This window comes from Diabrotica undecimpunctata, chromosome 1 (genome assembly GCF_040954645.1).
Source record: "Diabrotica undecimpunctata isolate CICGRU chromosome 1, icDiaUnde3, whole genome shotgun sequence".
Lineage (NCBI taxonomy): Eukaryota > Metazoa > Arthropoda > Insecta > Coleoptera > Chrysomelidae > Diabrotica > Diabrotica undecimpunctata.
The window spans coordinates 166665250-166687465 of NC_092803.1; the positions used below are offsets into that span (position 1 = coordinate 166665250).

General features: G+C 35.4%; 1 protein-coding gene across 1 annotated transcript in view; it reads right to left on the bottom strand.

The window, feature by feature from the left end:
• Positions 1-7475: 7475 nt before the first annotated feature.
• Positions 7476-22216, bottom strand: part of LOC140432521 (fatty acid synthase-like) — an 88250-nt gene continuing 73509 nt past the window's right edge. The window contains exons 20-23 of the mRNA XM_072520464.1: positions 16754-16972; positions 16074-16405; positions 10330-10513; positions 7476-7865 (exon numbers count right to left, since the gene is read on the bottom strand). Of these exons, the coding sequence (XP_072376565.1) occupies positions 7609-7865; positions 10330-10513; positions 16074-16405; positions 16754-16972 (992 nt within the window). The 3' untranslated portion in view covers positions 7476-7608. The remainder of the gene's footprint in view (positions 7866-10329; positions 10514-16073; positions 16406-16753; positions 16973-22216) is intronic.

Sequence of the window (22216 nt, forward strand, 5' to 3'; positions counted from 1 at the left end):
TTGGTCTCTTGTAGCTACTTGGACAATGAAACTATCGTGGCGAGTCGTTGTTACTTATTGGCGATTTTGTTTGGGTCTATTCTTAAGCGTTTATAATTCTTGATAACTAGCACAGGTTTTTGACACAACGCCCTGTGTTAAGCCTACTACTGCAGCTATTTCCCTCTGAGACATTCCGTCCTCCAGAAGAACAATAATCTTTCCCCTTTGCACATTCATTAACCCCATATAAGGTATATTTTCGTATAAAATAACATAAAATAAAAAACAAAATAAACTAAAGTAAAATAAATGAAAACAAATAAAATTAAAAACTATTGCTCCGTACGTAGACGATAAGAAAGATGCTTCCTCTCCTCGGGCGCTCCCGAAGTACCACACACCGTTTTTTGAGTTATAAATACTTATAAAGGTAGGAATATAGAGTAGTTTAGATATTAGGAATATAGAGGTAGGAGTTTTTGTATTGTATCTTTTCGAATGAATCTGTCAAAATATTTCCGAGCTGAACGACTGGACTATACAGTTGAGAGAAGATCTAAAAGAAATCCTTCATACTAGGAATTAGTTATTTTTTGTTTTAAAAAACAACCTTTGCAAAATATTTGTGGTATAAATATTATATAGTGTGGCATAATATTCTAGCTACAATATTTTTAAAAACTATTTTAATATCTCCAATGACCACTACAGATCAGAACGATGTTTTTCGACTCAATTGCAATCGAGTGCAATTTTTTTTAAACAATGATTAATTGTTTTATAATTTTTTAAATAGCTGTGTTGTTAATAAATAGAAACGATCCATAATGAGATAAGTAATTTCGATGACAAATTTATGAAAAGATTTATTTCTTTAAAGATTCTACTGTAAATTTTATTTTTTTAATATATACTTTTATTTTACATACAATATAACATTGGGTGTAAAAAATTTTTATTAAGAAACTAACCTATATCACATAGAGATCGTATTCGGACCGCATCACATTTTCGCATTTTTTGGATTAGCTTTTGCATCCCCCACCAATCAAATATATTTTGATTTTTCTTCTTCCTAATGGATGTCTTGACTTGATAAGTAAGTAATGCAATGAAAAAATTATATTAACTTTATTAATCTTCGTTGTATGATTTATTATTTTATGCAAAATTGCATGTTATATCGATAAACAGCTATTACTGAAAACCAAGATATCTTTTTTATCTTAATCTTAGACTAAGACCATAATCTTTATCTTTTTAATTAATATATTTTTTAAATGTTTATCATTAGATCTGTAATAATATCACAAATTTATTTTTACATTTGCTACCTTCTATTTTTTTTACTTAAAACCCCTAATCCGATATTATTACATCTAAAACCACTTTAGCTTTATCAACGAATAGCGTCAGATACTAACGTCAATAGTCAATGATTGTAGAAATAAGTATCTTATCTAATTTTATAACAGAAGTACAAATATTACATTAGTTACAAATACATTTGCATAATTTATATAATTTTTTTAGATAAACTTTGTAAAAGTTTAACATATGGAAGTAAATATGTAAACGATTTATAATCGATTTTGTTAAATTAACGAGAAATCCCATTTTACAATTTTAATATCTAAAAATTAATATGATAAACATAATCAGGATCACAAACCCAAGAATGAACAGAAAAAACAAAGGTGGTATTTATAAAATACATTGTGAATGCGAAAACTTTTTGAGTGAAATTTTAGACCATTAAATGTCAACATAAATCAACACTCTTATATAAAAAAATAAGATAGGTACTCGAGGGATTGATTTATTTACAGTTCTGAAAGAATTATATGGTAACATTAGGAAAATCAAAGAAACAGCTCTCATTTTACTCAATGCAACAAATTTCGTACCAAATTCCTGAGTAGAATGTATCATGATTCTCGATCATGGTAATTATGGTTATCGAAGGTAATGTTATGTTATTATTAACCTAATTTATTGTTTTTATTTATTATTAAAGGTTCTACACTTATAACACTTATAAGTTTATTTAAAGTCTTTATTTGCACAATATAACTAATTTATATTACACTAATAATTATATAATTTATCTACGTGCATTACATTTTAAAAACTCGACGAGATGTTCAAAAACTAACTGTCCTGTTTACAACAAAAATCCTCTTTAAAAATAAAATTCCGTTAGTTCCGGAATTGCCGCGATTCTTTATCGAAGAGCCCAGAAGGTCGCTCATACTGGTTTTATTCGGCCTGCTTCTGGAAACTTCAAATCGCGGGTAACTCATCAGAATTCAAGTAGACAGGTCTTTCAACTGAGCGCCGAAATAACTAGAATAGAAAAGATATTAGTAATAAATATGTTTACAGTTTTGTGTCATATGAGGCGTCATTATCTATCGTAACAGTAAACTAAATGTCAAACCGAATACTGACTCAGTCGGGAAAATATCATTACCTGCCATAGTTTTTTACCTTTTTTTTTTTTTTAACTTACAACTGAATTATTGAAAAAGAATAATTACTGTCTGGACTGGGAGTAATGGCTTTTATAAAGACCCAAAAGTAATATAAAAATAATGGCAAATTTATCAGGGGAAGAAACAATACATGTACTAATATATTAGTTGGATATGGTGATCTGAAAAGTGGTGTATGTTGAAAGAAAATAGCAAGAGAGAGGAATTAAAAGAGGTAAAAATACTATTACAAAGCAATAGAGCGCAGTGGCGCACCTAGAATTTACCTGGGGGGTTGGGGTTTGGTTGGCTACCTCCATTTTGAGTCCTTAAAATTTGGGTTTTAGTTTAATTTAAAATACTAAAGATACTAGTGCCAAAGATTCAGGTATCTGCTATCCTGCCTATCAACTAAAACCACCCTCTCCTACTTGTGGGCAGTTGACTGTCGCACGAACCGTAGGTACTCCGAAAGTGGGATGGTCCCTGTAAGGCTGATGACATTTTTGGAACACAAGAGAAGGGACTCTAATCTAGATCTTATCTCTGTCGTTCGGTCCGGTTGGTGGTTCTTTTCTTCTTTCTTTTAATTACTGCTCGGATGTAATTATGAACACTTTTCCACCCCTCCTTATTTCCCGTCATCTTCACAGTCATCTCTCACAGTCACAGGGTTCATACCACTTTCTCTATACATTCAGCATTGTGTGAGTAACAGTGTCGGAATATTCGCAGTATAGGCATTTATCTGTATCTGTCTTTCTGAACCTATGAAGATACGCCCTAAAACAGAGAATCTACCCATTCTCTTATGCTCGGGATTAGCATATTGGTTCACTGGACAACATCTTCTGTGTTGTTATAGTTTTTTTGCCATCTTTTCATTGATCTTTCTCTTTCTTCTTTTTTTATGGCTGTTGTTAAGAGATGCCGCATATAGAGTCCTGTAGGCGCATGCTACTCGCAACCTATAAACAATAGAATACGAAACCTATAAACAATAGACTATCGAAATATGTGAACAGACAATATGAAACAATAAATGATAGACGAGATAGATAAAAATAACAGAAGCAAAACCAGAAAATTTCCATGTCATTCAAGTCTATATGTCCACAACAAATGCCTCAGATATAAACAGTGACGACATTTACAAAACATAGAAAACATCTTCAAAAAAATCCCACACAAAGAGCTAGTATATATTATTGGAGACTTTAACTTGGTGGTGATTGGCTCGAACATTTTTGACAGTAGGATTTTGATTGACGAGTGGACCGGACGGTATTTTCTTTATGGGAGGTCTGTCTCCAAATCGAGGGCAACTGTATGCCGTCATCTCTTTTATTGAGACAATTTGGCCCTTTGACAGTTTGTACCAACCGGTAGGGATGAATCAGTTTTCACCTCCATCGTGAACTGGATACTAGGATGTATACCATTCAAATGGGTTTGGTCATGGGGCCAAATAACGAATGTATCGTCAATATATCGTAGCCAACATGTGGGTTTGAGCATTGAAGTGGATAGTGCTTGGGTCTCGAAGTTTTTCATAAATATATTAGCAATTACTGGAGATAGTGGGGAGCCCATTGGGGCACTATTTATTTGTATGAGAGATAAGTGGTCTTGCTGGATACTATATTTAGTTTTCAGAATGTTTAGAGTTTCGTCTATAAGAATGTTTGTAAAGAGTAAAACGATTTCGAAACTTACTAGAATGTCTGACGGTGAGATAGGGTATTGTTTCTTAGGTATTCTTCTTAGTGGTAGAAGAAACTAGTTCTTCTCAGAACTATATGACAAGAAGCATTGGACCAATCCTCCGAATATGCCAACTAAATATAGAGGCACTTAGTAGATCAAAGTGTGAGGTACTATCTAAAATCCTGCTAGAAAATAACATTGACGTGGCTATCATTCAAGAAACTCATGTAGGTGATGAAACTGATCTAAAACGTAGGGGCAAAGTACCAGGATATGAAATTCTTGGTGTAACATATCACCATATATACGGCTGTATAACATACATCCGCAGCAACATAGAAAATGCCCTTCTAGTGGACACCAGTACCAATGGAAACATTCAAATCATTACAGTAATAATCGAAGGACTTACAATTGCTAATATATACAAGCTCCCAGAAACCCAGTGGCCTCCAGATGTATTGCCTCATCTTTGCCATCCGGCAGTTTATATGCGAGATTTTAATAGCCACCATACGATGTGGAAATATCACAGTAATGACCAGAATGGCGAAGCACTTGTAGAGTGGGCAGAAGAAAACAACCTTAGTCTAATATTTAATGCAAAAGACAGGGGAACATTTAGATCCGCAGCGCGGAGAAAGGAATACAACACAGACTTCTGTTTCTAAACCCAAAACTCTCAAAATCAACCTGTCAATATAACAAGAAAAGTCCTGAAGAATTTCTCACACAGCCAACATCGCCCAATAATATATGAAGTAGGTATCCAGGTCCCGATAGTCCGATCCACTCCCAGACCAAGATGGAATTTTCAGAAGGCAGACTGGCAAAAATTCTCTATTGAACTTGATAAAGTTATAAGATGGGTTCCAGCCACACCGGAAAGCTACGATAGATTTGTAGGTTCAGTGATATCAACTGAAAAAAAGTGTATACCAAGAGGTTACCGCAAAGAGTATATCCCAGGCTTGAATAATGAATGTGAAGAACTCTACAATGACTACATAGAAAATGGTGACCCAGATGTAGCTAATGACCTATTGCAAACATTAAATGAAGCCCGGAGAGATAAATGGATAAAAACAACGGAGAAAATGGACTTTAAAAGATCGAGCAGACAATCTTGGAACCTACTTAGAAAGCTAGGAGGAAGTGCCCCGCCCGTTAGAAAACCCCACTTTTTGTCTCCCGACCAAATAGCTAGCAGAATAGTGACCCTATCTAGGGCTCCACGTGACAAATAACATACAAAATATATAAAAAGGAACTCAACAACTTACGTCAAACAGCTGGACATAACCCAAGGTTCTTTCACGAATTCACCAACGAAGAAATAACATCAGCCCTCCGAGACATGAAAACTGGTAAGGCCCCTGGTTTTGATGGGATACATCCTGAGTTCCTACTACAATGCGGTCAAAGGACAAGAAAATGGTTGGCTGCGTTCTATTCACTGATCCTTAGAACTGGAAACATACCAAAAGCTTCTAAAAAAAGCAAAATAATTGCTGTATTAAAACCCAATAAACCCCACGATAAAGTTGTAAGCTACCGTCGTATAGCACTTCTCAGTTGCTGCTATAAACTGCTGGAACGACTTATCCTAAACCGAATAGGCCCACAAATTCTTGAAAATATCCCACTCGAACAAGCAGGTTTCATACCTAATCGAAGCTGCGCAGATCAGGTCCTAAGTCTAACTACGCATATAGAAGCAGGCTTCCTAAAGCAACAAAAGACGGCTGTAGTCTTTGTGGATTTGACAGCTGCCTACGACACAGTATGGAAGGAGGGACTTCTCTATAAACTAACCAAACTAATCTCATGCCAAAGAATATTGCAACTAATAAACAACATGCTCTCTGATCGATACTTCCAGATAATCCACGGTAATGACATAAGCAAACAGAGGAAATTAAATAATGGACTACCCCAAGGATCAGTCCTTGCTCCGATGCTTTTCAACTTATATATATCGGACCTACCTGACATTGATGGAAGAAAGTTTGGCTACGCTGACGACCTAACAATAGCAGTGCAACACAAACAGTTTGAAATTACTCAAAACGTGCTGACAAACGACCTCAACAAACTATATGAATACTTCACTAAATGGCGGCTGATACCCAACTTAAATGAAACTGAGGTAAGCTGTTTTCACCTCAATAACAAACAGGCAAACCAAAAATTAGAGGTGAAAATGAGAAATGTAGCACTACCCTACCAACCCTACCCAAAATATCTGGGGGTTACCTTTGACAGGACTCTCTCGTTTAAAAAACATCTACAAATAACTGCACAAAAAATAAGTAGTAGAAATAACCTTATCCAGAGTCTTTGTGGTACCAACTGGGGCATCTGCGGACACACTACGAGCATCTGTGCTAAGTTTGGTTTATTCTGTGGCAGAGTACTGTGCACCGGTCTGGCTAAATAGTCGTCATGTGAAAATAGTTGATACACAGCTTAATATAGCAATGAGAATGATTAGCGGCTGCATCAAGAGTACTTCACTATATTGGCTTCCGATCCTTAGCTATATTCCTCCGCCTATTCTACGAAGACAAAAGGCCTTGATAACGGAGTATTCGAAAGTAAATAGCAACTTGCAACTACCAATCCATGAAGACATCCCGAGTTTAGCAGCAAACCGACTCCCATCCAGAAAACCACCCATAAGAACAGCCCAACAGCTAGCAGCAGATGATTTCAATGTTACCTTTAGCACACGCTGTGGACTAAGGAAGCCCCACCTGAAGTATCCAACCTTATTGACCCAGTCCGAAAGCCTGATGGCTTCGACCAGCCACGAAACATATGGAAGAGCCTAAACCGAATTAGAACGGGACATGCAGTATGCGCATACAACCTACATAAATGGGGAAAACAGCCTACCTCCAGCTGCGACTGTGGAGCTCCAGATCAAACCGTCCAACACATAGTGGAGACATGTGAATTGAGGGCATATCGAGGGTACCCAAAAGACTTTTTCAAAACTACGCCTGCAAGCCTTGAATGGATAGCTCAACTTGACTTAAAGATATAACCTTATCTGTTTGTATTATCTTGTATTTTATCTGTATTTTGTCTGTTTATCTGTTTATGTTTGTATTTTTGAATTATGTACTTACGTTTTTTACAATTATTACTGTATTTACTCCATGTATTGAGTCATACGCTAAATAAATAAAATGGAGTGGAGTGAAGTGTGGATTAGAAGAGGAGTGCGAGTAATAGGGGATATATTTGAGAAAGTACAGGTTAACGTGATATACCAACTCTCTATTATTATGTAAAAAAAAAATCATAGAAGAGTACAAATATTTATAGTTTTATTTATTTTCATATATTATCATTATATTTTACAATCTGCACCTGCACCAAAATAAATCAAAAACAGATTTTTATCTTGAATTAAAGTAATTACTGCATTATTTAGTATTTAACTATTTTTAGCGTTGTATTGGTTTGCAAACTCCCTGAGAGTATTTAAGGTAAAAATGGATTGTTTTCTGAAGATCTTGAATTTGGTATCGCTTGTCTCCTCCTGCAGGCCAATCAAATAATCAAAAGTCAATTCTTTAATTTCCTCCAATTCGATTTCTAGTTGGAAATTCCTGTAGAGGGTCTGTTTGATTTCGGATGTCATTAGGGAATCCACGCCAAATTGATACAGACTCTTTGACGTATCTACGGCATCTAGGGAAAAATTAAATTTATTAGATGCAAGAAAAACATTAAATGGTCGACATTAATACATTAAAGAGAAGCGCAAAATTTTCTTAAGAGCAAATCTGATAATTTCTTTGACAAAAATAAACACAGTATTAATGTTAAACACAATCATACAGTTGAGTCCATAGTTTTTTGCTCGTGCATCTTTAATACCTGGAAGAGATAAAACACATACTTTTTATCTAGCATCATTGTCTTTCACGCCTGAAACTAAAGACAAACCGGCTACCGCCTCTTATTAAGCCAAGATATATGTTATTTTTATGAATGCTCTGGACTCAGTACATCGAAAAGAGATAGGTACAAAAAGACGCTTGGGGACGTTTACAGATTTTAAGTACAATTTGTGACGTTTCTGGTTTGTTTACTTATGGCTGTACGTTTTGTTGGATTTTTTGCTCTTTTTTTGTCCTGTTTTTGCATTTAAAAGTTATTTATATTACACAAACAGTTGTTTTCACAACTAATTTTATATTGGAGTCTGAAATTTTATCGCAAGTGTTATCGCAAAGTTACCCTCATTCACACAGTTAAGGAATGGTTTTGTTTGTTTCAGCAAAAGTGAAAGAAATGAAAAAAAAAAAGAAAATATTTTATTGATTTTTTTTAGATTATGCCTGGAAAAACTCATATTTCACAAGCACAAGAACTCGTTTTAAATTTAATCGAGTACCTACTTTGAATAAGAAAAAAAGGATTGGGGGAGTTTGTTCAATGGAATTGCCAAAACTGCTAGGTACATTTTTTGCTAGGTCTCGATGCCACGTAACAGCACTGATCAAGTATAACATTTGATCAATCTTCGAAAAAGTTGTGCAAGATGCTTCAATTCTGCACTTGATCTCTTAACTTTGGTCTAGTTCTAATGTAGTGTAACATCCCAGATAATTAAAGTAAGTAACTCTCTCAATGTTTTGTTAATATATCTGTAAGGAAGCATTGTCGTGCGGTTGGCAACTAAATATCATATATTGTGTCTTAGAGATATTTATTTTTAGAATCATTTGTCTTTCTGTCGTGTTTATACAATCCAATGACTCTTGAAAGCCTTGGGAATTATCGGATAACATAATAGTGTCTCCAACATAACTAGGATTATTAATCAGTTCACCATTCATGTTCACTCCAAATCCTTTAACTTACATATAATATTTAATCGATGATAAACGAATACAATTTACCAATCTGTTTAGCATTTATAGACTACAAGAAAGCTTTTGACAGCATAGAATTATGGGCTATTGAGGAAGCACTGGTCAACAGCAGAATAGATTCTAGATATAGGATATTAATACATAATATATATCAACACGCTGAAATGGTAGTCAACGATGGATAACGGAATGAAAACGAGGCCAATAAAAATCAACCGAGGAGTAAGACAGGGAGACACCATATCTCCAAAACTATTTACTGCCGCACTTGAAGACATCTTTAAATCACTAAATTGGGAAACGAAGGGACTATCGATAAACGGAAAGTATTTAAACCATCTAAGATATGCAGATGACGTAGTACTAATAGCCGACAGCTGGAAAGAACTGAAGACGATGATCGATGAGCTTCATACGGAATCCATAAAAAAAGGACTGAAAATGAATCTGAGTAAAACTAAGCTAATGTCGAATAAAGATGATCAACCGACGATAACCATCCAAGGAACAAAAGTGGAACATGTAGAAGAATACATATATCTGGGTCAGAATATCAAGGTAAACAAAGAAAACCAAACTACCGAAATAAGCAGACGAGTAAGAATGGGATGGGCCGCATTTGGAAGACTCTCATACATACTGAAAGACAAAAAGATACCCCAAAACCTTCGAACAAAAGTATTCGATTCTTGTATCCTTCCCGTTCTCACTTACGGAACTCAAACCTGGACATTCACAAAAAAGAACATGGACAAGATTCGAAAAACTCAGCGAGCCATGGAACAACAGATGCTTGGTATCTCACTAATAGATCGGCAAACGAACGAAGCAATCCGGAACAGAACAAAAATAAAGGACGCCGCGAAACAAGCAGCTAAATTAAAATGGAAATGGGCTGGACACAACGAACGTCTCGAAGATGGTAGATGGAACAAAGAAGTTGGAAACTGGCGACCGTACGATGCGAAGAAACCAAGAGGAAGACCTCAAATGCGCTGGAGCGACGATATCAAAAGAGTCGCAGGACCAATGTGGAAACGCCTAGCACACAACAGGGATGAATGGCGAGAAATGGGAGAGGCCTTTATTCGACAATTCGGATAGAAAAAGGGCTATAAAAAAAAATATCGATGCTGATCTCATGCTTAGGTCGTTTTGATACTTTATCGTCATTGTTAATTTGTAAAAAAAAGTACATAGTTTTAAAATTATTAAAGTCGGCCGTTTTATTAAAAAAAAAAAAAAATGATACAATTTGAAATATTATTACTTACCCAAGTTTTCAATTCGTAGTATATTAGCCACTGCGGTGGCGGGCGTCTTTTTTGTTACAGGTTGAACTGCTTTACCTGCATCCGGCAAAACTATAGTAGCGCCGATAACGACATCTTGCAACATCAATGTTTCTAGTGCGTTTAAGCAGGAACTAACTTTTTGAGGTATTAAGCCCATTACTTTCTAAAAGTTGATTTAAATTAGGTAGGAAGCATTATTTAATTAATTTTTTTTATATAAAAAAAGGCAAATAACTGAGGGGTGTAAAATCAAAGGCGGCAATCTTTTTCTTGTTTTGAGTTAAGGACGTCATCTGTTGCGTTTTTTTATTAGATATCTGTTAGATAAAACTATTTGTAAGAACCAAAAGTCATAACTTCATACAAATCGTAGTGAAAAGTTCATGTTGGGATCAAAAGCATCAATCTCCATAGTTAAGTGCGTACCAAACATGGCAATCTCCGCTGAGGTCAATAAGAACCACATAGCGCACGCACGTGATCAACACATGGTTAGATTTGCCGTTACGTCATGCTATTATAATTTGTTCTAGTTTTGGGAGTCGTTCCATTGTTGTTGTGCTTGTCCTAAACTATATTTGTGTCGTAAGAAATTAGTTTTATATACAAAAAAAGTATTAATTTTTTATCATGGAAGTTAATGCGTCTCCTGTCAGACCAACAAAGGCAAGGAACTGAATAAGACAACCTGAGAAATGGAAGAAAAACGTTGCAAATGTCTAAGGTGAGTACTTTTGTGAATATTATGATTCCATTTCCAAGCCGTTGTTGAATTTTGATATTTTGTTTTTCGTTTTTGTTAAAAACAAATTTGAACCAATTTCAGTACTTATGTTCATTATTATTTGTTGTTGTAGATATTCTGCGAAGAATATGCCAGAATACCCAACATGTGGTCACAATTCAAAAACATGTAAGTGCTGCTTGCTGAAAATAAACGATATACAGAAATTTCATAAATTATTCTATGAGACCAAAGATAAACCGACTCAAGATGCCTTTATTTTGAAATACTGCATTGTGAATCGTACTGTCCGTCGTCGGCCGAAAAATGAAAAGTATTCTCCAAAGAAGCACCAGGTAAAATGTTTCATCCGTAATTTTTTATCGAACGAGAAAGTTTCAGTGTGCCAAGCAGCTTTTTTGAACTTGCTAGGGGTAACAAAACACAGGCTTTTCTATGTGATAAAACGATTTAATGAAACAGGCCAAGTACCGATTGAACGTAGATGTGGTGATCGAAAAACTGCGAAATATCGGGATAAGCTGGAAGGAGTGTAAAAGTTTATAAACCCATTAAAATGTACTGAATCCCATCACTGCCGTTCAGTAACGAAAAGAATGTATCTTCCATCTGAACTCAGCGTCTCAAAATTGTATTTAATGTACACTGCTCAGACAATTCCATCAGAAACTGTGAAGAGATCGTATTTTCGCTATATATTTAACAGAAAATATAATTTGAGCTTTAAAACTACAAGAACAAACGTTTGGTCAAAATGTTTAGAGCTAAGTGAAAAAGCATTTTTCCAATTTCTTCAAGAAAACAGCGACGACCTAGTCACTTTGTCGTTTAACTACCAAAAAAATTTGGTCCTCCCCAAAGTTCTTGATCAAAGTGCTTATTATTCAAGACATCTTTATTTTTATAACTTTACTGTTGTTGAAGATTTCTCAAAGTCTCCACTCTCAAAAGAAAATGTATTTTCATACTGTTGGACTAAAGACATGTTTGGTAAAGGATCAAATGAAATTTCCTTTGCAGTGTTTCATCGACTCAATGGCAACATGTCAAAGAAGGTACGACTGATCGCCGATGGATGCAGTGGCCAAAATAAAAACTCGATAATGATTGGTCTGTGCTACAAATGGTTAGCTGAGAACGCATCACCAAATGGTAAATTACCTTAGTTAGTTTTTCCTGTAGTTGGTCACTCATTCTTACCATCCGATAGAGTTTTCGGTCAAATTGAGAAGACTTTACGATAACGGGAAGTAGTAACGACACCTGGCGAATACAAGGAAATTATTTCCGAATTTTTTACGGTCGTTGAAATGAAACAAAGCTGTGTTTACGATTGGAAAAAGGTTCTTAAACCAGTAGGAGCATGGGGTTTTCAGTTTAAGGATTGTAAACGGTACATTTTAAAACGATGTAGGACAGGACATGTTTTAATACGAGGTGAACTTCAATACAAAAATGATTTCGGATCTTTTGTAAATATCACACGAAACAGATTAGCATGATCAATCCAGAAAAACTTATCCCCGATGCTCACAAAGTAAATAATTTAAAACTGCGTGATGTGCGAAATCTTTTGACCAAACATTTTGGTTTAGACTGGACACAATTCAATCAGCTTAACTACTATAAAGAGTTTTTTCAACGTTATGAACAAGAAGCAAACGAGACCTACTTGGAGAACCCTGTTCCAGAGTTAGAGTCTGTCGAAACCTGTGAATATAATATGTATACCCGAACTTCCGGATATTTTAGTTTAAGTGATATGTATATAAATTGTTTATATATTATATTATTGTTCAATATCAAAATATATTTTTTTTTCACTAAAGTAACCGACACAATGATGTTTTATTAGTTTCAAAACTGACAATATCCTTATAGATCATTTTCATATCCGGCAATCTCAAAACTAAAATATTAAAAAAAAGGAAAAGAAATAATTTCTTAAGCTCCTTTTTCTGGACATCCGATCACAAACCAAATTTTATATCATTCTTCATCAGTTTTATTGTTTTAATTTAATTTTGTTAGTTTCTACAGTTTTTCGCGGTGTCCCAAAATTATGGAAATGGGAGATTGCCGACTTTGATTTTACACCCCTCAACTCTCTCACTTATACTAAAAGCAGGTTAAATTTAGCTGATACCCAATGTAACTGTTGTGGAGTTGTGCTTGTAAAAAACTAAATTTAAACACTACTTTGCTATCCAGTATTATAGTATGTATGTTTAATACGTAGAGAGCGAGCTGCGATAACTCGTTTTTAGGTTTGCAAATTCGAAAAGCAATAACATGTTTTACAACTGACTAATAAAAAAACCCTTTAGCGAACAGTCGTAGAACTAGAGCCACAGAAGCAGCTCTAAATTGGTTTTTATGCCTCGACAAAATCATTATGTAAATAATATTTCTTGGAACATATACATAATGTAAAGGGTCTTATTTATGAGGTAATTAAGTTTTTAAACGACATTTAACGAAGCTTGACTTTTTTATGATAATTAAATATGTTACAAGTCATAACAACAATATTTTATCAAATTATCACAATTTTATTATTCAAGTACCACCTACAACATCCATCATTTCACTCTAGAATCCAGAAACATGATGAAGGATAGAATATGACAATAGAATGATTGAAAGCTATTGCAAAGATTATGCATAAGATCGCCGAAGAGAACACAGATCAGGAAGAGAAAGCATAACGAATGGATGACGGACGAAATTATGGATCTAATGGAAAAGCGAAGGCAACATAAACAACAACGTAATCAAGACAAATACAAACAGATACACAAAGAAATTCGCCAGAAAATTAAGAAAGCAAAAGAACGTTGGATGGTGGAAAGGTGCAACGAAATAGAACAATTGCAGGAAAAAGGAGATAGTTTTGGACTACATAAGAAGATTAAAGAAATATCGAATATACACAAAAGCCACCACAGAACAAGAATACGGAACGACAGAAACGAATACATAGAGTCAGAAGAGGAGATAGCAATGGCGTGGAAAGAATACGCAGAAAGACTTTTTAATGACGAAAGACCAACACAACCAACGCGCAAACTTCCTTCCGAAAACTTATCAGGGCCATCAATAATGCGAAGTGAAATAGAATATGCAGTTAGAACCACAAAGATGCATAAAGCAACAGGTCCAGATGAAATTAATATAGAAGCAATAAAACTACTAGACGAGGAGAATATCGAAATCTTGGTAAAGCTGTTCAATAGAATTTATGATACTGGTTACATTCCGCGAGAATGGCTGCAGTCATCCTTTGTGATGATCCCAAAAACAGCTAATGCTACAAAATGCAATGAACACCGCTTAATCAGTTTAATGAGTCACTTGCTGAAACTCTTCCTTAGGATATTACACTCAAGAATGTATAAGATACTAGAAGAACTTAGCGGGTCAACACAATTCGGTTTTAAGGGAGGACTAGGAACAAGAGAGGCAATTTTATGTTTGAACACTTTAATACAAAACTGTTTAGATCAACGAAAAGATGTCTACCTCACCTTCATCGACTACGAGAAGGCATTTGACAATGTTAAACATGATATCATGATGGAACTACTACATAGGGCCAACATTGACCAGAAGGAGATCAGAATTATTCAGAATCTATACTGGAACCAAATGGCAAAGGTGAGGATTGATCAAGACCAATATACGGATGAATTTGAAATCCGAAAAGGTGTCCGCCAAGGCTGCATACTCTCTCCGATGCTTTTTAATTTATATGTTGAAAATATATTTGCGGAAGCATTAGAAGACACGGAATTAGGCATTAAGGTGAACGGCATACCAATTAGCAACCTACGCTATGCAGACGACACAGTGATTATAACTGATAAATTGGAAGATCAGCAGTTATTACTTGATAGGGTGAATAGCATAGGTAAAAAATATGGCCTCAAAATCAACATTTTGAAAACGAAATATATGGTCATTAGCAGAAACCCTCCAGAAAACCCGATAATATGCATAGGTGACGATCGCATAAAACGCGTGAAAACTTTTAAATACCTTGGCACCACAATCAATGACCAATCGGATCCACAACAAGAGATAAAAACCCGAATACAAATGGCAAGACAAGCTTTTGTGAAATTCAGACCGCTTCTATGTAATCAAAACCTACATTTCGAAATACGCTACAGAATGGTCAAGTGCTACATATGGTCCATCTTGCTTTATGGCATGGAAACGTGGACTTTGAAAAAAACATCTATCAACAAACTTGAAGCATTTGAAATGTGGTCATTAAGAAGAATGATGCGCATACCTTGGGTGGATAGAGTTCGAAACGATGACGTCCTTAAGAGAGCCGGCGTGGAAAGAGAACTCTTTAAATTAATTAAAAAACGCAAGATTGGTTACCTTGGGCACATATTGAGAGGAGCAAAATATGAAATACCTCAGTTAATCCTACAAGGGAAGATCGAAGGTAGGAGAGGAGCCGGCCGCAAACAATTATCCTGGTTAAGAAATATTAAAGAATGGACAGGAATACACAATACAGGCGAGCTGTGTCACGCCGCCAAGAACAGAATTCTAGTAATGAGATAGTCGCCTACGCACTTTGGTGTATGGCATGTTAAGAAGAAGAAGATGCATAAGATCACGACGACAGAGAGTTAGAAACAAACAAATAAAAGAAATCGTTGGTATCTTTGGAGAAGAAAATCGTGAAATATGTTGAACAATAACAGTTAATAGATGGTATGGATATGTAGTATGAATGAGTCGTAACTTCCAAAAGCAGCGTGGAATTGGAAACCAGCCTAAAGGAAGAAACGTGGAAGACCCAAAACAAACTGGAGAAGACAATGGGAGAAACATTCTGTTTCATATTCTGTTGTTTATAAACTCATAAACAAATAAAAGACGAAACTGCTACTTGGCACAGCTTGCATTTTTTCAAGATTTATTCTAGCGCTTAACGTGTTAATAGAATTATTTCTACCTTATTCTTATAAGTATCTCTACTCAAAACTCCAACATCTGCAATTGGGCCCCATTGTACCGCTAGTGATGGTAATAAATCCCTTCTCCTAACTTCACAAATATTTTCCAGCGTTGCATTAGCCATTCCATAATTTGTTTGACCTATGTTTCCTCTTCCGGCAGTCATGGAAGAAAACAGAACGAAGTATTTTAATAAAGGACAGTGCTTTCTAGATACCGCGTCTAAGTTTTTGGCAGAACTAACTTTGGCTTTAAAGACATCCTCAAAGTTTGAAATTGTTTGATTTTCAATTTTGGCGTCTCGGAGTACCAATGCTGTGTGGAAGATACCTGCAAAAATATGTTTATAAAAGATTAAAGTAAACTGTAGCAGTGAATATGAAAAACAAACAAAAACAGAAAAATCTGCTAGTAATAACATTGCAAATGATGAGGAAAATCAGGAAAAACTGTTTATTGTACCTAGACATAGTAAGTTTTTGATTCAAATAAATATACTTTTTTCGATCTTACTATGAAATATAAATGACAAGATAAATATTCCATTAAATATAAAATTATAATAAAAGTATTGCAAAGACTGCACGGAAGTACCTTATCTTAGTACATATTGAGTACCTTGTTATTGAGTTCTATAAAAGTGTTGATGATGATGATGATCAACTACTACATAATTACCTTCAATAGCGCCATACGTTTGGGCCGCAGCTATCAAATTTTCTGTTCCTGCTAAAGTAGTTGTATCATCCAAAGTTATTTTAATGATTGTATTTTTTATTCTTTCCCATCTTTCGCACATATATTGTTGGTAGCCGTTCCAAATTGGTCTTCTTGTATTTAGAATTATTTTTCTAACGCCTTTTGCTATCATCCAGTAAGCAAGTTCTAAACCCATGCCTACGGAAATAATAACACCTTTAGTTAGAAAAATGGATAGAAATTTATAGAAATATGCTTTATTGTCACTAAAAATTGTACAATTTTATGGACAAAGCTTACAAAAAGTAAAAAAAATAACAATAACAATTAAAATTTACTAAAATTACATAAATCGTCAATATCACGAAATAAAAGGTAATAAAATATGCAATCCATTGCAATATTTAACAAAATTGCAAATTGCATAATAAAACCTTACGAACTACCGAACTAGTTTACGAATAATTCTAAGTTGCTGCATGTGATACGCAAATATATATAAAAATACTTTAGTTGCTTGTACCTAAGCGTACTGTAATTTCTTAGTTATTCGTTAAGAAACTCTTCCACTAAATAATATAGTCTTTCGGATAGATAGGTTTTTGTCAATTTGCGTAACTTAAGGAAAGAAGTTGTAGATTTAAGTTGCAAAGAGAGATGGTTGTATAATTTTTTTGCCGAATATAATATAGATTTCTTTAGTAACTTAGTGGACGATGATGAGACTCGAACAAAGGAAAATAATATGTTATTTTGGAAGATGCTAAATTAATTTCCTTCGAAACAGATATATTGCATAGCAGGCTGAGGCTAGTTTTTTACTTAACATATCGATATGAAGGGACCATTTGAGGTTGCTGTCTATAAAAATACCAAGAAATTGGTACAAAACCAAGGGTTGGAGAGCTCCTTTATAGGATAATGCTACTGTCTTATCCATGTTAAAAGAGAGTAAATTAGAGTTGAACCAGGTTTTTATTTTAAGTAGATCAGTAGATGTTGCGGCACTTGGCGCTGGGAAAATTTTACCGACCGTGGGAAAAAGCGGCATCCTTTGATGTTTGCACCTGCTCAGGTGTTCGGGTGACATCACGCTTACTGACAAGTCGAATCATTTTTTCTTTTCCTTTCTTTCGTCTTCTTCTTTTCTTTAGCTAATCTGTTTTTCATCTCATGTTACCTTCTTCTATTCACTAATTGAACGTCCATTGCTTGACGGGGGAACCCAATATTTTATACACTGTTACATATAAGCTTTCGTTCTTTCGTCTAGTGCTCGACACAGATTTTTTCGCCTAGTACTCTACATAGGTCTACGATTCTTTCCTCTAGTGCTATACATAGGTCTACGATTGTTTCCTCCAATGCTTTATATAGGTCTTCTTTTTTTGTCCACGGCTAGACACAGATCTTGTAGCTAATCATCAAAGTGTACCATTGCCCAAATTAGATAACCAATATTTTCTTCTTTTCGTCCGTTGTCTCCTTTTTATATTTAGATGCTGATATATACAAGGTAAGGTGAGAAAATACAATTCATGTTACAGTGATAGTGGGGATATGATCACAGACGTTTCTTCGATAACCATCAGGCAACAATTCCCCGATACATATTAAAACATACATCGATTTTTAAGTTAGTGATGTCATTTATAAATATAAGGAAAAGTAGAGAACCCAGTACTGAACCTTTTGGTACACATACAATGCTTTTGTGGTTAGAGTCAGTATCATTTGCTCTAACTTCTTCTTCTTATAGTGCCGTGCATCTATAGTGCGTTGGCGAATTATCTTAAGGCCTGACGTCTGTTTTTGCGGCATGCAAAAGAGCATGTTATTTATGCCTGTCCAGTTCTTTATGTTCCGTAGCCACGACACTGAATGATTAGTTGAGGGATTGCGTATTTTTTTCCTCTCAGAATATGGCCGAGGTATCTAATTTTTCGTACCTTGATCAAATTGAGTAGTTCTCTCTCAGTATTTGCCTTTCTTAAGACTTCCTCGTGTCTCACCCTATCTGTCCATGGTATGCGGAACATTCTTCGCAGCATTCACATTTCGAAGGCAACTTATTAATGGAAGGTTCTCTTAACGTTGATGTTTCCATGCCGTATGCATTTAACCATCCTGTAGCGGAGATTGAAGGAAAAATTGCGGTTACATAGTAGCGGTTTAAATTTGATAAAAACTTGTCTCGTTTGTTCGGTACGGCGTTTTATTTCTTGTTGAAGATCCCATTGGTCATTCAGCATCATTCTCAAGTATTTAAATGTTTTCACTTGATCGATTGGAGCATTATCTACTTGCAGTTGTATTCTTAAAAGTGCGTTTTTTTGTTATTGCCATACATTTAGTTTTACCAGCATTTATCTTCAAGCCATATATTTTTCCTACGGTGTTTATTTTATTTAACATCAACTGCATATCATGTTCGTTGTCTATTATTCTCACTCAAAGCCTTCCAGTGCCTCTGCAAAAATGTTCTCCAGATATAGATTGAAGATCACAGAAGACAAAATACACCCCTGTCGCACTTCTCTTAAAATTTCAAATTGTTCTGTGTTGGTTGATTTGTTCATTCTCACTCGTGCTTTTTGATTCTAATAGAGATTCTGGATAACTCTTATATCTTTCTCGTCAATGTTAGCGTTGTGTAGCATTTTTATCCTTGCGTCATGTTTTATGGTGTCAAACGCTTTTTCATAATCGAGGAATGTTATGACTATATCCTTTCGTTGATCCATGCAGTTTTGTACAAGCGTATTCAAGCAGAAAGCTGCTTCACGTGTACCCAGTCCGCTCTTGAAACCAAATTGTGTCTCACCGCTTAGATCTTCCAGCTTTCTGAACATTCTTGTGTGAAGGATGCGAAGAAACACCTTAAGCAAATGGCTCATTAAACTTATCAGTCTGTGGTCTTTGCATTTTGTTGCTGTTTGTGATTTAGAGATCATTATAAAGGTTGAGTAAAGCCAATCCGTTGGAATGTGGCCGGTGTTACATATGGCATTGAAAATTGTTACCAGCATGTCGATGTTATCATCTTCCAACATTTTTATGGCTTCCTTAGTAATTCCATCCGGTCCAGGGGCCTTGCCTAGTTTTGCTACTTTTATCGCATACTCCACCTCGGCGCGAATAATGGGAGGGCCGGGTATATTTTCCGTGGGTAGGTTAGTAGTTGGCAGATTTGGTCTATTATCCGCAAAGAGGAACGAAGCATAGTTTGCCCAGATTTTAGCTAGTTCTTTCTGGGTATGAACGTAGTTTCCTTGATAATTCTTCAGACGAGTCTCATGGTATTCCTTGTATATACTCGAAATTTTTTTGACCTTTTTATGTAGTCCAAAGGTGTCTCCCTTTTCTTGTAGTGATTCTAATTCACAACGTTATTTCATCCAGCTTTCCTTTTCATTTTTAATTCTTGCCCTTATCGTACGTTGGATTTCCTTGTATTCATGTTGATTGTGATGTATTTTGTACTGTCTACGTTACTCCATTAGATCAAGTATCTCTTCCGTCATCCACTCGTTTTTGTAATTTCTTTTTATTTTACTTGCGACTACTTCATCAGCCTCGACTATAGCTATTTTTATTTTCTCACAGGTTTCCTCTATGTAATTTTCTTGTATGTTTCTCAAGTTCTCGTTGATGTGCTTACTGTATGTAGATCTAAGCTCTTCATCTCTCATTAATTCTCTAGTGTTTATGTATTTTTTATTAGAAGCTTTTTAACCTTTATCAATCGAAGCCTTACATTCGCGATTAGGGGGTTGTGGTCAGACGAAATGTCTGCACTAGGGTAAGCGGCCACTCTTTTTATCAATTTAATTTCGTATCATATGACCTGGATGATCTCCTGTTGCTCATCATGTATACAATCTTCTTGGGAGTTGATACCACGTAGTGGATATGACGAAATCGTGGTTATTACAAAGTTCAACTAGTAACTATCCTCGCTCATTTTTGTTACCCAGACCGAAATCACCGACCGCATTACCACATCTACATCTACCGACTGGCATTAAAATCGCCCATTATGATGTTGATATCGTTTTTCTTTGTGACCTTTATTGCTTCTTTTATGTCTTTATAAAAATCTAAAACTTCAGTTTCCGGTTTATCAGATGTGGGTGCGTAAACTTGGATTAGATTTATATTAATAGGTTGATCGGCTAACTTCACTATGATTACTCTCTTATACTTGCTCTAACTAGTTGTTTCACATTCCTCAAGTAACCAATTAAACAAAGAAATATCTCGAATTCCGTAGAAATTTAGTTATTTTATTAAAATGGCGTGATTTACGCAATTAAAAGCTTTGGCATAGTCACAAAAAACAGTGACAGTGTAAAGATTATTGTTTAGTGCTTGATAGACCTCATGTAGTACAGAAAACATAACATCGTTGGTACATTTATTAGATAAAAAGCCGAACGGACTTTGTTATAAAATGTTGTTTTCAACGAGAAAGACATACGTCGGGCTTTTATAAGTCTCTCAATAATTTTGGTTTTGGATAGGACCAGTAGTAAGGCACTAGGTCAATAGATGCAGACATTAGATTTTTCACCACCCTGATGAAGAGGAATAATAATGGCTGTCTTTAGGCACTCTGGAAATATACCTTTTTCAAAGGAATCGTTAATTAGTGAGACTAGGACTTGTTATGAATAGTCCATGAGTACTACAGGAAGATTTGCTTTTGATGCTACTGATTGTTTGAATCAGTTCAGATTTATTAACTGGTCTTATAAAGAAAGAATTCGACACATTTTTTTTGAATTGGGGAGATAGGGAAATAGGATCTTGTTGTGGCAAAACAGTTGATGTTATAGTTTTACTCACATTAACAAAGTATTCATTTAGATTTTCCGGGTTTGGAAGAGAAAATGTTTGAGCTGTGTTAGTTTTATTTCGAAGATCATTTATTATGGACCAAGTTTTTCATACGACTCTAATATTACATTTTTTAGCTGTTTTGATAAGTATAGGTTCTTCTGTCATCATCATCATTCAATCTTCGCTTATCCACTGCTGGACATAGATCTCCCTCATAATTTTCCATCTATTTCGATCTTGTGCCTCTTGCATCCAATTCCTATGACAACGTTTTAGATCGTCAGTCCAACGTGTTGGTGGACGACCTCTGCTTCGGTAGGCATCATCTCTTGGTCTCCATTCCAGTATCCGCTTTGTCCATCTATTATCTGTCATTCGAGCCACGTGACCTGCCCAGTTCCATTTCAGTGTTGCTACTCTCTCTACTGCATCAGCCACTCCTGTTCTTTGTCGTAGCTGGCGATTTGGGATCTTGTCTCGTAGTGAAACGCCCAACATAGCACGCTCCATCGCCCTTTGACACACACGGATCTTTTGAACTGTTCTCCTTGTCATGGTCAACGTTTCGGCACCGTAAGTTAACACTGGCAAAACACACTG